The 17277-nt window shown below is 39.7% G+C and overlaps 1 protein-coding gene across 8 annotated transcripts in view; it reads right to left on the reverse strand.

Moving 5' to 3' along the window:
* The window catches only part of AFF3 (ALF transcription elongation factor 3), a 229157-nt gene that overhangs the window by 38468 nt on the left and 173412 nt on the right, over window positions 1-17277 (reverse strand). For 6 of the 8 annotated variants that reach the window (XR_015744562.1, XM_087938474.1, XM_087938472.1 and 3 more), the window contains one exon: window positions 2068-2236. Coding sequence is in view for 7 of the 8 variants with exons in the window: in XM_087938474.1 (XP_087794600.1) it covers window positions 2068-2236 (169 nt within the window). In the remaining variant the exon portion in view is untranslated. The remainder of the gene's footprint in view (window positions 1-2067; window positions 2237-17277) is intronic. The other 2 variants (XM_087938471.1, XM_087938473.1) reach the window with 1 other exon arrangement.

Genomic DNA, 17277 nt, shown 5'->3' on the forward strand with positions numbered 1-17277 from the left:
GGGTGTGGCCAGGGTGGGCATGGCCAGCTCAACACCACTCATGTCAGGGGCATCTGTGGTGGCCAGGTGCTAAGGCAGGACTTCCTCAGACCCACCCCTCTCTCATTATAACTTCTTTCCTTCCCCTCCTTCCTTCCTTCTTCATTCTCTTTTCTTCTCCCTTTTCCCCCTTCCTTGCTCTCTTCCCATCTTTTTCTTTGTCTTTCCTCTTTCCCTTTCTCCTGTTCCTTCTTGGATGCTCAAATGCAAGACGGGAAACATTTCTCCTTTTGTTTTGTTTTACACTTAGTTTGTTTTGCTAGCCTTCTGCCATCAAAAATGGAGCCTGGGGGGAGGGGCGCAGCTCCCCTGGGTCCTGCAGCTGTGATGGCTTCCTGTAGCCTTGCCAGTGAAAATGGAACTTGGTGAAACGGAGCCAGTGGAAATGGAGTGTGCTTCCCGCCCCCCAATATCCATTTTCGCTGGCAGAGGGCTGCAGGAGACCATTACGGCTGAAAATGGAGCCTGCAAGGGCGGTGTACAGCCCTCCTGAGCTCTGTTTTTGTTGGCACAGGCACCTCAGGCCAATCCTTTGCTGTTTCCAGGGCAGCCCTCTGGGCCAGATCGAAGCACCCCTCAGTCCAGATCTGGCTGGTGGGCCTTAAGTTTGACACCCCTGTTCTAGATCTAGACAGACACAGTGTAATTGCAGACTTTGACACTGTCAGTGGAGAGCCTGATTTCCATAGTTCCTGATGCTTAAAAAAATAAACAGGATGAGCTGTCATGCACCTGCAATATGGCAACAGAATAGCAACAGGTTAAAGCATTGAAATGTAACATGCTAGAAATGGATTCTGGACACACTTGCAATGCATTTTTATAACACACTTGAAGGTTTTAAATATCTTATTATGGCTTTTACAGCTGCCTTCTGATTTAAAGTTATGTTACAGAAATAAATAACTAGTAAAGTAAAAATAATCACTCCAAATAAAACAGACAAAAATGGTTCAGGTTGAACCAATGATGATTATGGGCCTATTTTTATTTTGGCTTATCTACTATATTTAAAATATTTTTGAGAACCTTAAATTTCAACCTCAGCAATATATCTTGGAAGAGTGTTTTCTAAATAATATGGATGAATAAATAACATCTACAAAATAATGCATAGCTACACTGAAATGATTCAGATTTGTTGCTGAAATCTTCTGTAGGTAGGAGAGGAATTATCCAATGATTTCCCAATACTAATGAAAGGCATTATTCAATACTTCTATCTCTTCCAGTCTGTTGAGTAAAGACAGGAACTATAATTAATGTTACTTGAGACACTGATATGTCTGTAAGTCTCTTTGCAATGCCTGCATCTTCTGGTGGCAGTAGCTTTATGTACCTGCTCACATCTAAGATTGTGTTGCTGATTATCATTCAGTATGCAGTTAACTTTCAGCCAGCCACATTAATGATGCTTACCTGCTCAAAGTGCCGGACAGATTCACATACATTTACATAAACACACACACACACACACACACACACACACACATCTCACATTCACATACGTACAGCTTTATGGGGACTGGAAAGACTAATTTCAATGTCTTTTTTCTTGCATGAAATGTCATCCTGTGCTGCATCCAGTGGTGGACTGCAACTGGTTTAACAACCGGTTCGGTGAGCGTGCGCTTTGCGCTCACATGTGTGTTTTGTGCGTGCCCGCAGCATTCAAAAACCACCCATTTTAAGCTTAAAAGCTTACCTTCTATGTCAGCGCTGGTGAGTAAAACAGCTGAAACGTGGCAATCTGCTGTGCCACACGAATCAGCTGAGCTAAAAACAGGGAAATATAAGACAGGAAAGGGCAGGGCAGGTAGGTGGGGCCAACTGCTCACTGGAACTACCGGTTCCCGAGAAACAGTCCAAACCGGTAGCAGCCCACCACTGGCTGCATCTAATGGCATTTTCATATTAAAAAGCAAAGTATTTCAACAAAATACCACATTAAACTCTCTAGTCCCAGACATATTATTGGTATAAAAGTTCCGCTGATTTAGAAATTAAGATTAGATTTTAATTTATTACCTCTGGGCTGGAACAATGTGATTGCTTGTTGCAGTCGCTTTCTGTGGAACTGCTTTCAGTCTCCGAATCAGATTCAGAACTGCTCTCCGATTCACTTGAACTGCTGCTTGAACCCTTGTTAGAGACACCCAAAATTCTACAACTGGACTGCTGGTTAACAGGGCTGCTGCTGAACCCATATTCAGAGAGAGAAGGGAGAGAGAGAACAGTACAAAATACAAATTAAATCATATTTTGTGTTTAAAAAATCCTTTTTTACTACACATTCGAGTGCGGATTTCGGTTTGGGAGGAAAAGCCTTAAATTTCATCGGAAAATAAGTGGGAAATATAAGCATATTTATTTAGGGAATGTACAGAGGTTCCCTTCCATTTAAACAATCTTCCCTCCATCCCAACTGGAAAACTGAAAGAGAAAATTTGTAATAGGTGGGAATGGAAGGCTCTGCTTAAATAAAATGGTTGCCTGGATCTATGAACAGAAGCATTCCTAATGGAAAGACGGGCAAATACCCTGTAAAATATTCTTGCAAGCCCCGGTTCCATGGTTCTGTTTATTTAAATATTGCAACTATATATGTAAAAAGAAAAGACACTTGAAACATATAATTATTTACCGCAACATATAATATTGATTATTTTAACTTTATTATAATATTGTTTGCTTTGAAGAGGGCTCAATTATTTCAGTTCATAATATTTCTTATACAGATTGTTCTATGATAGGTGTTGGCAAATTATGCCATGGACAGAATTAATACTAAAGAGAAACTAGCTGTGGCACCTGTGCTTAAATTAAACACTCGCAAACTATTCAAATACAGCAAAAGAAAAGTCTGATAGTTGGAGAAAACTAATGGCTTTGGTAGTAGCCTCTTGTCATGTGCTGGGTGAAATTATAAAAAGCCCTGATACCTATTGGATTGCATCTCATTCTCCAGATCCAGCAACTGATCCAGCAAAGTCGGAATATGAGACACAATGACCTGAAGCTTAAATAAAACACTTCTCTGTCTTTCTGCCTCCCCTTCAGAAGACTAGGATCCAGCTTAGAACTTTTGGAAAACTGACCTGGAATGTACAGTTGCTAGTTTAATGTCCAGATTGTAAAACAAATAAAAGGGTTGAAGTATTTGGGCATGGTCTTTCATAGTTCCACTAAATGCTCATTAAATGATGTAATTCAAAATGTGTGTGCAAAATAGCAGAAGCTACAGTATATTGTCCTTCCCCTTAACAGTATATCCCAGCTGCATTAAAGTTTTATTGGGCAAACATGCTATGTAATTCATGCTCAGCTGGGACCTTATGGTACTTTTACCCCACTGAAAAGGGCCTAATCCTGTGAAAAAATGAACTCCCGGCAACAATAAAGTGGTAAGTAAAATATCAGCATGTGACTTTGCTATCAGCATTTTCCAGAGTTGAAATCCATAGATCTTTCTTAAAATGTACAAGGTTGAGAAAGACTGATCCAGAATATTGGAAAGTGTTAGTATAAATGAAAACTTTATAATCAGGTTGATACACATAGGGAGTTAAAGAAACCATTAATCTAGGAATAAATGCCATCAATGATTTGTAAAATATTATTGGTGCACTTATCACCAGATAGAATGCTATGGCTTTATTTAAAATGGCTCTAGGTTTTTTTTAATGTAGTAATGTACTACCATGTTTCCTCGAAAATAAGACCCTGTCTTATTTTCTTTTCAGCCCCAAAATAAGCACCAGGTCTTATTTTCAAAAGATGTCTTATTCATTTACCTTAAGACCATTGCAGCCATGCCTGAACACCTGTCGCACCACTGCCTGACTTCTTTTCTGACTGCTTGTGGCCAGACACCACATGGTTTGTTGCACCAGTGCCAACACTCATGGCAGGAGGTTGCATGGCGTGTTGTGCTGTTGCACAAGTGATTGGTGGCACCGGCGCGATAAGACTTGTGGCATTGTGCCGCAAGCGGCACTGGTATGGCAAGCCAGGTGGCAACCTGCCATGAGCAGCGGCACTGATGTGATGTGCCACATGAGATCCAGCTGCAAGCAGCTGCAGAAAAAGTCGGGCAGTGGTGCAACAGGTATCGAGGCATGGGAGGCCTGGCTGCAGCAGTCCTAAGGTAGGTGGGTACAAGTTCCACCTGCCACTCATGCCCTAGCTTGATTTTTACACCTGCGCATCATTCCACCTCGTACAACCAGGTGGTGGACAGGGCTTAACTAGGGCTTAGTTTTTGGGTAGGGAGCAGGTGTGAAAATCGGGCTAGGGCTTGTTTTCAGGAAAACAGGTATTAGGAAGGAGACAGGTTTGACGAACACTGAAACTGATGCATGGATTTGTGCTATAGCATACTGTTCTTCTCAGAAGATCAGGGTTCTTTTCTCCCTGCAGACAATTGTGAATCAATATGAACTGGGACAATTCTGCAAAAACTACAGTACTATGGTTTTTCCAGGGAGGGACTTTAACAATGTGATTATTGTACCTGATATCTAGAAGCCCAATTGGATCAATAGTCAGGAATGTTTTCTTGAACATTCATGCCCCCTTTCCTCAGGCCAGAAAGATAGCTACAAGACATGGCATAGGATGGTTCTTTAGGGTAGAAACAAACCATTTCCATGAGAACAAAGATTGTGCCTCTGAGAAGAGTCTACCAAAACCACTGTTCATATCCTACTATACTGCACAGGGACCCATTTTATCACTCACCAATTTATAAAGTAGCCAGACAGCACTGATTTATTCCATGTACTATTAGTAATATTATCCAACGAAGAAGATTCTGTTTCTATGAATGTAGCCACATTTTGTTACATTGATTGCAAAGGTTAATTACATTAAGAGCTTAGCAAGTTTTCGATTTTGTTCCACCTGTGTTCATTGTTGTATTCTGGTCAATGACCATAATAAAAATATGTATGTACTGTGTGTACAAAAGTATACTGAAGCGGAAATGAAAAACCCCTATACAACTAAATTAAAGTCCAAATTCATAGACTAATGGTCTATGTAAACATAATACTCTTTCAGGCTGGAATTGATCTGCATGTGCCATTGTTACTAAGTTGTATGTTACTTTATTTTGTTTGGATTATAAGATTGATGTCAGCAAGACCTAGATGAAAGACTAATAGAGTTTCTCTCCGCCCCGTCTTGTCCTTTTCCTAATGATCCCTAGTATGAATGATATGTGAAGTTTTCCCAATGTGATCAGAATAACAGAGTTGGAAGAGACTTTGGAGGTCTTCTATTTTAACCCCTGTTCAAGCAGGAGACCCAATACCAGGGGCCTGCAACCTTAAACACTCAAAGAGCCATTTGGACCCATTCCCCACAGAAAAGAAAACACGGGAAGCCACAAAACCTGGGTGGGCGTGACCAACTCAAGGTCACTCAATTCCACCCAGTCACATGACCCTGCCCTACCATGCCTACCCAGGTTTTGTGGCTCCCAGTATTTTCTTTTCTCTGGGAAACAGGTATCTCTGTGTGTATGTCTTTCTCTATATCACTCTTTCTCTCTCCTCTCTGTCTCTGTCTCTTTGTCTTTCTCCCTCCTCCTCTCATCTCTCTCTTTCTCCCTTTCATTCTCTCTCTCATCTCTCTGTGTCTCTTTCTCCCTCCCTCTCATTTGTTTCTCCCTCTCTCTATTTCTCTCTCCCTCTCCCTCCTTCCCTCTCTCTCTCTCTCTCTCTCTCTCTCGTATGTTTCCCCTTGAACAATTTAAAAAAACAGGTGAGGTTTGGGTTGTTGTTGTCTTTTGGTTGATGTTCTTTCTTCTTCTTTGGGTGTTTTTTACCATATGATTTAAATCAAGAGTCATTTTAGGCTCCCGATAAATGAAGCTCTTTCGTCCCCCTGCTTGGCTCTCTGTCAGCTGAACTCACCACTGGCTGCCCTCCCCCTCAACCTCCCCTCCCACTCACTCCTCGCCTGCTCTGAGAAGAGAAGGGCGACGGCAGCGGATGGAGGCTCGCTCCATATTCCAGAGTGGGACCTAAGCACCCCTCTCCTTGCCTCTTCTTCTGGCCCTTCTTGGTGCTGTGTACACCAGGGTGACAAGCTATCTTCTCTCTGCCCCGAGACACTGGCTGGGCCAGCTGCAGCCAATGTCCTGTGTCGTAATGGGCTCCAGGAGGAGGAGGGGATGCTGTCTCCTCCACTGTGAAGTGCGCTAAATTTAAGTGTGCTATGCAAGGCGCTGCAAGAGCAGCAAGCAGGCCATGGAGGCGGTGAAAGGAATATGGAGAAACATGTGTTTTTCTCTCCGCCCTGAGACCCTGGCTGCTGCTGCTGCTTTCACTGCCTCGATGGCCTGTTCACTGCTCTTGCAGCGCCTTGTGCACACTTAACTTTAGTGTGCTTCACAATGGGGGAGAGGGCATCCCCTCCTCCTTCTGGAGCCCATTACAATGTGGAGCATTGGCTGCAGCTAGCCCAGCCAGTGTCTCAGGGCGGAGAAAGTCGCGTGTCTCCCCCAAGTGGCTGAGGTGCACGAAGTACCAACAAGGGCTGGAAGAAGAGGCAAGTAGAGGGCTGCTTTGTTCTCACTCTGGAATACGGAGCAAATCTCCATCTGCCCTGTCATCCTTCCCTTCTCTTCTCAGGCGAGAAGTGAGTGGGAGGGGAGGGTGAGGGGCTGGGCGGGGTAAGCCAGTGGTGGGGTCATCCAACAGAGAGCTGCAGGAGAGGGCCCAAAGAGCCGCATTCAACTAGTTTACAGTGAACATTATGTAGCTCTTCAAAATCATTTTTTTATTTTACTACCTGGAGTAGTTTGATATAATCTGAAACACAACCAGTTCAACTCTTACCTCCAAGACAAAACAATTATGAACAAATTAAAAATTACCTCAAACCACAAGTTGGGCAACAACTGTTCCAAAGGGAAAATTGGACATTATTTCTATTTTTTGCTTTATTTTGTTAGGTCCTCTTAGACAGATTATTATGGGCTCTATCCAATTTAAAGATTTAGCCTGCCAATTTTATATCAAGTGTTCCTCTTGTTTTCACTTCCACACAAATTTGTTATACTAGGATTTGGAAATTTAGAAATATTCAGTGTGCACTGCTGGAACTTACAATAATATCTACAATTCTTTTTGTAATAATGGACAAAGTGGTTATTTTCTATCAAATCTTTTATAATAGGATTTATGAGCTAAAGTAAAGCAGATTATTGTCCTAATAAATATGTTCTTGGTAATACCAAAGCTTTAGAAAGTCTGCTATAAATTTATGAATAATGTGCAAAAGATCCAAGGTTCTTCACTGCAGAATTCTATATAAAAATACTTTCTTAGAAGAAAATACTCAGCCTTCACTGTACATAAACAGCTATGTTGGGGTAGAGGTGTGAAAAGGGCCAGTTGTATTCTAGTAGGCAACAATGGAAAACTGCTTCAATCCTGCTTAGCCAAAGATAAATAAGAAATGCTAGCTGAGAAAATCCAGATAAAATCTAAATATGAAATTATCCATGTATAATCTACAGTTCTTATTCTAACTGAAGTTGCTTATTGTAGCACTTGGAACCTTTATGAAGAGTCATGAAGTTACAAACAATTCCAGTATATACATTGGTTGTTTCTGAAACAAACACATACACATATATATTCCCATTCTTTTAACCAAGAATCAGTAATCTATAGAATCTCCATCATAGTATAATTCTAATCCAATTGTTTCAATCGTTACTGTATTCTGATATCAGGGCAGATATATACATAGTTTTTAGACAAAATCAACCTATATGATCACTAAGAGTTGACATTAACTTGAAAGTACATAATCAATCAATCAATCAATCAATCAATCAACCAATTGAACTAAACTTATATTTTCTCTTTTCTCCAGTTCCCAGTGGCATTACCAGCACTGAAATAGAACTGAATGTCACCAGCATACTTTTTTTTTACTTAAATCATCCAATTACTTAAACAATCATTATGTATTTTATCTTGCTTCCTAATGGATGTACAATTGTTATTTTTCCCTACCAAACTGCATTTCAACGTATAATTGCTTGTTTTATTTTTACGCATTTATATTTAACCATTACCGCCTGCCACCATTATTTTCAGGTTCATCTGAAGTATAACATTTCTACTAGCCTTTCCTCTTGAAAAACAAAGGCTGTTATTAGGTAGTGGTTGACCCCACTTCAATCCCTGAACTCAGGGGTCCTTCCTGTTAATAAATTCTCTAAATAATAGGTTTTTCCAATTGCCCTTGTATCTATGCCTCACTATACTTTCTAACACTATGGTAGTAGAAAATGTGTATTTTTTCTTTGTTTTATCTACCAGAGATAAGATCAATCTCCACCCAGAGTATGTTAAAAACTTAGGCCTAGAACTCCAGTAAAATAAAATCCAGCTGTAATTCTGTTCTCAAATTTATCCAGCAATCAGCATTTTCTCAAGGCAGTAGATATTCTTGTAGTAGCATCCTTTTCTTCTTCACAAAAAATGCCAAACAAATGAATTGTCCCCTTATGATAGTTAAGTGTGATTCTAGCAGCAGTGCCGCTTAATTTAAGAACAACTGCCTTAATTTCCAGTTGCTTTAGCTGAAAATCAGATTGCTGCAGTGCTATTTTGCTTGGAAATACCCTGAACAATATAGCCTGTCAGGTTCCTTTCAGATGAATGCTCTTGAATTTCAATAGCTAGAGGCTATGAGAGGCTGAAGCCATGGTTTCTGTAGAAAACTTTTCAATCACATTGTGGCGTAAAAAGCTACCCGTGTCAAAATTGTCATTTAAGGTAAGGAAATTCTCAAGTTTATGGAACCTGGCAGTCCTATTTTCAACCTGAGAGTTAAATAGTACTATTTCTTGTCAATTTTGCTGAGCTTCTTTTGAAGTTGCAAAATATTAAAGCAATCCTATTTTCTACCTCATTGATTGATGATACAATTCTTCTACCAAAAACATGAAAATTCTGAAGACTTTGTTTTTTATACTAATTCATTAACTATGAATTTATGTAATGCATACAATCCTGCCCTATGAAATGTCTCCGGTGAGCTGGCATATAAAAATCTAAAAAATGAAACATAGGGGATTTTCCAATCTGTAATACTATGGAAATGCTAAAAATTAAAGATAGCAATAGCAGACTTATATATACAGCTTCATAGTGCTTTACAGCTCTCTCTAAGCAGTTTACAGAGTCAGCATATTGTCCCCAACAAACAGGGTTCTCATTTTACCCACCCTGGAAGGATGGAAGGTTGAGTCAACCTTGAGCCTGGTGGGATTTGAACTGCCAAATTGCAGGCAGCCAACAGTCAGAAGAACTAGACTGCAGTACTGCACTCTAACCACTGTGCCACGGAGGCCGAGTGTATGGCAGTCATCAGAGTAGCTACTAAGCAGAAGAAGTGGGGGGGAAAGGATTCTGTACCTATGTTGTCACCAGACAAAAGTCACAGGAACCAAGAAAGGACATTTTAAGGTTACATCAAGATTTTATAAGAAGTTGTCTATTTTTGTTGAACCACAAAAAAGAAACTCTGACTCAGAGGTGGCATTCAACCGGTTTGCACCTATTTGGGCAAACCAGTAATGGTTATTTGGCATGTGTCGCTAAACTGATGGCGATTCCTGGCTGGCCATGCCCCCAACCCAGTTGCCCGGTTGCTCACTTGCCCCGATGGCTCTCCTAGCTTTCCGTTCCCCATGTCCTCTTTCTCCTGGGGGGGGGGGGGGGTGGAGGGAGAAAGAAAGGCATGGATGCTGCAAGTATCACTTTCCCCATGTGAGTTAAAAGTGCCTGGAATGAGAGAGTTGACAGCTGACAGAGGGGGTGGGGGTGAATCGAGCCTTGGAGCACTTTTGCAACATAAAAGAAATGCATTTTGAAGCAAGTCCTTTAAAAACTTCTCCGAGGATCCCCCATGGACCCTGCAAGTATCACCTTTCCCTTGTGAGTTAAAGTGCCTGGAGTGAGAAGGAGTGCGGTCTGACAGAGGGCGGGGTGGGGGAATCCACACCTGCCTTGGAGAAATTTAAAGGAGCTGCTTCAAAATGCATGTCTGTTAAGCTACAAAAGTGCTTCATGTGTGTGTGTGTGTATGAGAGAGAGAGAGAAAGAGGGAGGGAGAAAAAAAATAGGAAAAGAGAGAGAGAGAAAACTCTGTGCTATTATTTTTAATTGTTCCATTATTTATCATGTGTTAATATTTTACACTGTCCCTACACCTAGAGTGATTTTTCTGCCTTTCTTTTGCACAGGGCTACCACATATTTTTCAGGGTTTACATGCATTCAATAGTCCGGAGCATAAAATATACATGTGTTTAACAAGAGTTGAAAGGGACCTTGGAGGTCTTCTAGTCCAACCCCCAGCTCAGGCAAGAAAACTGAGGATGCCAAACTCTGAGTAGAAATCCTGGGAAAAGTGTCAGAATAATACTAGAAGGGACCTTGGGGTGAACTCTATATCATTTCAGAGAAATGGCTGTCCAGTCTTTTCTTAAAAACTTCCAGTGATTGAGCACCCAGAACTTCTGGAGACAGGCAGTTCCACTGGTTAATTGTTCTCACTGTCTGGAAGTTTCTCCTTAGTTTTAGGTTGCTTCTCTCTGTTCAGTTTCCATCCATTGCTTTTTGTTTGCATTCTGCTTCTTTAGAAAATACATTGTCCCCCTTTCTTTGTGGCAGCCCCTTAAAAGCCTGTTGCCTATCACACTCTTGAGTAAAGCATGTGAGCCATTTCCTCCTTTCAGTGGTCCATGAAAGTACATCTATAGTGTGCAGATAATAAAGTCAAAAAAAGTGAACAACATTTTTACAGAACTATAGATAAGTTGAGGCTGGGTGTGACAAGGAATGGCTGGGAGGGGAGGGGCCAGGTGAGGCACCCCTTGATGTGAGTGAAATTGAATTGGCCATGCCACCCAGTCACATGACCACCAAGCACACCCACACAGTCACATGACCAAGCCACACCCACCCAGTTACATGCCCACCAAGCCATGCCTACCAAATAAGCCACGCCCACAGAACCACTAGTAAATTTTTTTGAATCCCACCACTGCTCTGACTGCTAAGAATAAGCTCATCTCCCTGGCCACACCTGTATCTTGACTTTGTCCTTGGAATGCTCAAGTCAGAGTAATGCTGACTGGGCACCAGGTGCAATCCAGGAGTGCACACCAAAGGAAAATCAGCAGTCCATTGTACAACCAGGTGTGTGCTATAAAGTGTGTAGTGCTCAAAGGCAACATTATCTAAAACAATAAACGAAATGCCTAAACAAAGTACTAAAATAATGAAACCAGAATGAACATTTTCCAGATCTTTCCCTTAGAGGAGATAACCTGAAATAGTCAAGGAAACTAACTCCCAGCTACAAACCACCATACTCTAAGTATTACAGAAATGTTACAGAAAAAGAACTCATGCAAATAGCCTGCTGCCAAAACTGTAAAAAAAAGTTATAATTAATTACTGCATTACCAAAACAAATAGCTCTCTCTAAGGACCGAGTGCCTGGGTATGTGAGATGAAAGAGTGTTAAAAAGCTAGGGTTGCATTAACTTCAGGAAGAAGTGATTAGTCAGCAGGCTGACAGCTGTGGTAGGAGACTAATGCCAGATTCCAGGGTATGCCTGTACTTGCTGCCAAGTGTTCGCTTGTCACACCAGATAAATGGAATATCAGCAGTGCTTTATTTGACCTACTTGCAAGAAAAATAAAGTAACCTCCAGGTTCTCTGTATGTTTGCCACTGACCTTGCATCAGCTGCCTTTGAGCAGTCAGACACCCTGGTCTGTATGAGTTAACCCTTTATAGAATTAGCTTTGAACTCTATTTGTTTCCACTTGTCTCCTTGAAATTGGATGTTCAAATATAATAAAAGACAGCTGGTTGGAGCTAAGTTTGATCTTAAGGGTTTTTTAAAAAAAAATTTAAAGAGGCAAAACTACATGTTACACTACAGTACTTATTACTTCCTAAAGGGTATGAGAAGGAGGCAGTCAGTATTGTGACCATGAGTCTCTGAATCTTCAATTGTTGGTGTATTTAAATCCTTTCTTTCTGACTAATTGCTGTAATAAAAACCCACCTACAGCTTCTATTTCCCCCGGTTTGTCAGCAAACTCTGACACTGGTAAAATGCTTCTGGTTTGTTCCTGCATGCCATAAGGTTTAGCAAGTGAGTCGAGCATAATAGCAACTTTATATGATGGCAGCAGCCCTCTAAGATTTCTTAGTCCCCCAAATTTCAAGCTTTCTGTGGAAACACCAACCCTTAATAAACTGGGAAGAACACTGCTCTTAACTAAGGATCTGTATATATCATAAAGCATGAAAAAAAAATGAGGGAACAATTTTTGTTGTTGTTATTGTGGCTTTATTTCAATACTACTGAAGTGCTTAATGAGGCCTAATTTGCTTGTCTGAAAATTTTAATACAGGTATGATCACAACTGAGCCCAAAATGTGTGTTGCTGAGCAAGACTGTTGCTAAGTGAGTTGCACCCCATTTGCACTTTTTGGGCACAGTTGTATAAGCGAATCATTCAGTCCTTAAATGAAACTGGCTTCCCCCAATGACTTTGTTTCATCTGGGAAAGTTACAAAGGTTTTATCACATGGCCCCAGGACAGTGCAATTGTCATAAGTACATGCCAGTTGCCAAGGGCCCCGAATTTTAATCAGATGATCCTGCTGCATTGATTATAAGTGTATAAACTGGTCATAAGTCACTTTTTTCAGTGTTGTTGTAATTTCAAACAGTCCCTAAACGAATGGTTGTACCATCTATGGACTTTCTTTCTTTCTTTCTTTCTTTCTTTCTTTCTTTCTTTCTTTCTTTCTTTCTTTCTTTCTTTCTTTCTTTCTTTCTTTCTTTATTTATTTATTTATTTATTTGTCAAAAGCTTACAATGCAACTGAAACAAGAATAAACCTAAGTTTAAATACAAGAAATAGGAACTGATAATTGGGGACAATAGGACAGGGATGGTAGGCACGACTGTGCCCTTATGCACACCCCTTACAGACTTCTTAGGAATGGGGTGAGGTCAATAGAGGTTAGTTTGAGGGTAAAGGAGTGGAGGGTTTGAGCAGGTAACAACAGAATCAGGTAGCGAGTTCCAGACATTGACCATTAATTATCTGCTAGAGACATAGGTCAAATAGCCACATAGTTTTCTGTTTTGTTTTGTTAAGTGCTTATCACCATTTCATAAATTGCATTTGCTGAAATTATCCCTTATATATTTGAGATAAAGAAGTCACTGTTTTATTCTGCATATGTATTATTATTAAGATTGAGCATGGAAAGCAAATGCCACAGATTTCAAGTGTTTTAGATCCAAAAATGTTGCATTCATCTCATTTTTATTAAAGAACTTGTTTGCTATGCGATTAACAGATTGCAAGGAACTTCTGATATAGGATTAATGGGTTTCTTTGAAATTAACTATGGATATTTGTTTTTAAGAATCTGATATAATTACTTGGCTTGGAAAACCTGGATTTAAAGTACATACATTCTTTGTGAGGCTCAATCCTTGTGGGGTCAAACAGGGTCAAAAATATTACCTAATCAATCCTTGACTGTCTCTAGGGAAACTAAAGGTAGATGTTTAATTCATCTGAAATTATTTTCAGTCTCTTGAAGCGCCTCCTAAAAATTGTATTTTCTGAGTAAGCATAGTTTATTTTGGGGCCATATGCAAACACAATCACAGTGTGACTTTTTCTTTTTAAGACTGAGCTCTGTGTGATATTTAATCTGTATCTTGCACAGCACATAGTACCAAAAAAAATCTTCCCAAAATCCACACAAAGCTAACAAATTGTGATCTTACTGATAAAGCTTTAAATGGATTGCTTTGACTATTGAGATGTTCTAATAGTGATTAATGTTGTGGTTAGTTGGAATCAAAGCCATAAAAATATGTATGTGCAGGTTTTCTTTAAAAAGAATAACTTATAGCCAAAGGGAATAATAAAACATGTCATAAGACATATTTGTCTTCCTATTACAAGATACTGCTAAGAATTACAATTCACTCCTAGTCTAATATCTTTACTACTTCAATTGTTTCAGTTTTTACTTTAATCTTTACTTTTTCATTTTTATTTTAAAGGTGAATCATATCTGCATCCCTAATGTAAGAACTTGTATTGCTATTTTGGGAAGATTATTAAATGTGACTTACATTAAGCTTCAGGGAACATATTTACACACTTTCCTGTAAATGTGTTAAACACAAACTCATTTTAACTTCCATTTATGTATAGTACTTAAGCAAGTAGGTTTGCTCCAGTTTTCAGGGTATGTTAATTTATCCAGAAAGCTCAGATTGCCCAAGGATCTGCTAATACAGTTCTATAGAAGAAATACTGTGTTTTGTCATTTGTACTTCAATAACTGTCTGGTTTGACCAGCAACCAAACAGGTACAGACTTCAGTGGATAGTTAGGACTGCAGAAAAAACAATTTCAATCAACTTGTCTTCCACTGAGGATCTGTATACTGCAGGAACCAGAAAGAGGGCTGAGAAAATATTTATAGACTGTTCAAATCCTGGACATAAACTGTTTCAACTTCTCCCCCCAGGATGCCCCTATAGGCATTGCATGCCAAAATAACTAGACACAAAGAAAGTTTTTCACCTGTGCCATCACTCTGCTGAACATCTAATTCCCATAGCACTGTCTTAGGCCTAAAGATATCCTTTTCATCTTCTCATCATTCTCATTTTCTCATTTTCACTCATCTTCTCATCTTTCCTACTATCTTCTCCTATTAGTATCTTATTAAGGTGACCAACCATCCTCCTTTAGGGAGGACAGTCCTTCTGTAAGTTCTGTCCTCTCTCGAAAAGTGTCCTCCTACATGTCATCCTTTTTGATATTTGAAGACTAATCTGTAAATCTCCATATTTGATCGATGCCAATCCAATCCGTTGTGTGTGATGTGACGTATTTGTATTTGACATGACGATTTGTCAAGGCTTGGTACAGTGCAGCGAGACGCGATTATGAGACACATGCACTCTACACAGGAGAATTGTTTTGAGAGAGTGTGCTGTGCACATGAGTGTGCCACGTGCAAGTGGCTTTGGTTTTTTTCTTCAACTTGTGTCCTGCTTTCCATTGTAAAAAAGTTGGTCACCTTAATCTTATGATTATCACTTGTTGTTTGGATCTTATGATTAATGATTGTAACTATGCTTTATGATCTATCACTTATCATTTTTGTTGTTTGTATGTACACTGATAGCTTATGCACTAAAGGCAAATTTCTTGTGTATCCAATCACGCCTGGCTAATAAAGAATAAAGCATTCTATTGTGAAGGTAAAGATTGTAAGCTTGGAGTTGGTAATAAAGATTAACTATAAGAAACTGAAGCTGATCTTGTCTAAATATTACCGTTTCTTACCATAGCCCTAATTGATATTTCTTAGATATGCTGGCTTAAAACTTATGTTTGTCTTTCTCCTCTTCTATTTATTATATTTATGTCCTAGTTTTTCCCCTCAGGCATTTGGATCCAAATGAGTGGAGACCCAGTTTGGTTGTTTAATTATTGCAGCTGACTGTCATTTTATATATTGTGTACTTTCTTTAATGTTATACAGTATTTTTGTTTGTTGGCGTTTGCTGCACAAAGTCACATTGTTTGAGTAGGGCAGTCCTTTAAATGAATAAAATAAATAAGTACTGACTTTTATTCAGCAGCACAAAACAGAGTACATAAAGATCTCTCTTCCTGTATTTTGCCATAAGGAAGACCTTTTGCAAAGATTGGGCTACATGAGAGTGCTTGGTTAAAAATCATTCAATAGGTTTCTTTGGTGAAGAATAGCTAGATCAGTGGTAGCTAACCTTTTTGGGCTCCTGTGCCAAAAATTGTGCGTGTGCTTGCACACTCACGCACCAGTACCCAGAAGGCAATGCGCACCCATTATGCATGCATGTGCAATTCCCACCCCCCCACCCCCCCACCCCCTTACCTGCACTGCGCCTCACAGCTGATTATTGGCTGATTTGAGGCCTTTTTCGGCCTCCCAAAGGCTTGAGGAAAGTTTTTGCAGGCTTCTGGAAGCTTTGTAGGCCGAAAACTAGCCCCGTTTTGTCACTTCCAGTATTTTCAGAAAAACAGGATGTGCCGAAACAGGGCTAGTTTTCGGCCTGCAAAGCCTCCAGAAGCCTGCAAAAGCCTTCCTCAAGCCTTTGGAAGGCCGAAAAAGGCCTCAAATCCACCGAAAATCAGCTGTGAGGCTCACATATGGGCAGTGAGGTAAGTTTGCCTGCAGCTCTTGTGCCAACACAAATGGCTCTACGTGCCACCTCTGCGTGCCACCCGTGCCATAGGTTCGCCATCACAGTGCTAGATGGATCTCTCTACTCCCAATTTTAGCAGAAGTAGATCCTATTAACTTCTACAATTCTGAACAAATATATGATATTCAGAATCCTTATAAATTCAGTCATACAGCTATCAAGTGTTGATTGATTAGAGATAAACAAAGATAGTTTTATTCCTGCTTGTAACAATTATCTAGAGGCCATAGAAGCCCACAAACATAAAAAATAACACGGGGTTAATTATCCAGAATAATTTAAAATAATTCTGCACTACAGCAGCTATATCCCTAATGACAACACGAAATTATTAAAGTATACAATTCTTCTGATTAATTGGTTTGAATTAATAGTACTGTTGTAAAATAGCATTGTTATAAAAGTGATTTTAAATGAATCACTCTTTAAATGATTCTTACTTAATTTTAAATCCATGTTTTAGAGAAAAGTTGAATTTCAACCAGTTTTTATTAATGCTGGATGCTGCCATGCTTTTAATCACTGGTAACTATAAAATCCTGTTGTTCATATAAAAACATTGGACATTAGGAAACATATCTTTCTTCTCTATCTTTCTTTTATTTGCTATGAAAACCCTCACCAGAAGAAGCCATCTAACACAAGAATTATCCTCATAACCAGATGGAAATAAGAGCACTTGGAGCTATTACAAAGGCTAGGAATAATTTGTACCTTAGTTTTTCACTGCCCAAAGGCAATGCAATATTCAAGTGTCAAAAACAAACAATAAAACAGAAATATTTTTCTTCATTAACAAACCAGATGGCTTCTTATGCATGAGTTAGGCACTCACAGCAATCATTTAACAACATTTCCCCAGCTTGGTTACAAGATAGTTATGATGGG

This window comes from Pseudonaja textilis, chromosome 8, assembly GCF_049901715.1.
Source record: "Pseudonaja textilis isolate UNSWEBS1 chromosome 8, rPseTex1.2, whole genome shotgun sequence".
NCBI lineage: Eukaryota > Metazoa > Chordata > Lepidosauria > Squamata > Elapidae > Pseudonaja > Pseudonaja textilis.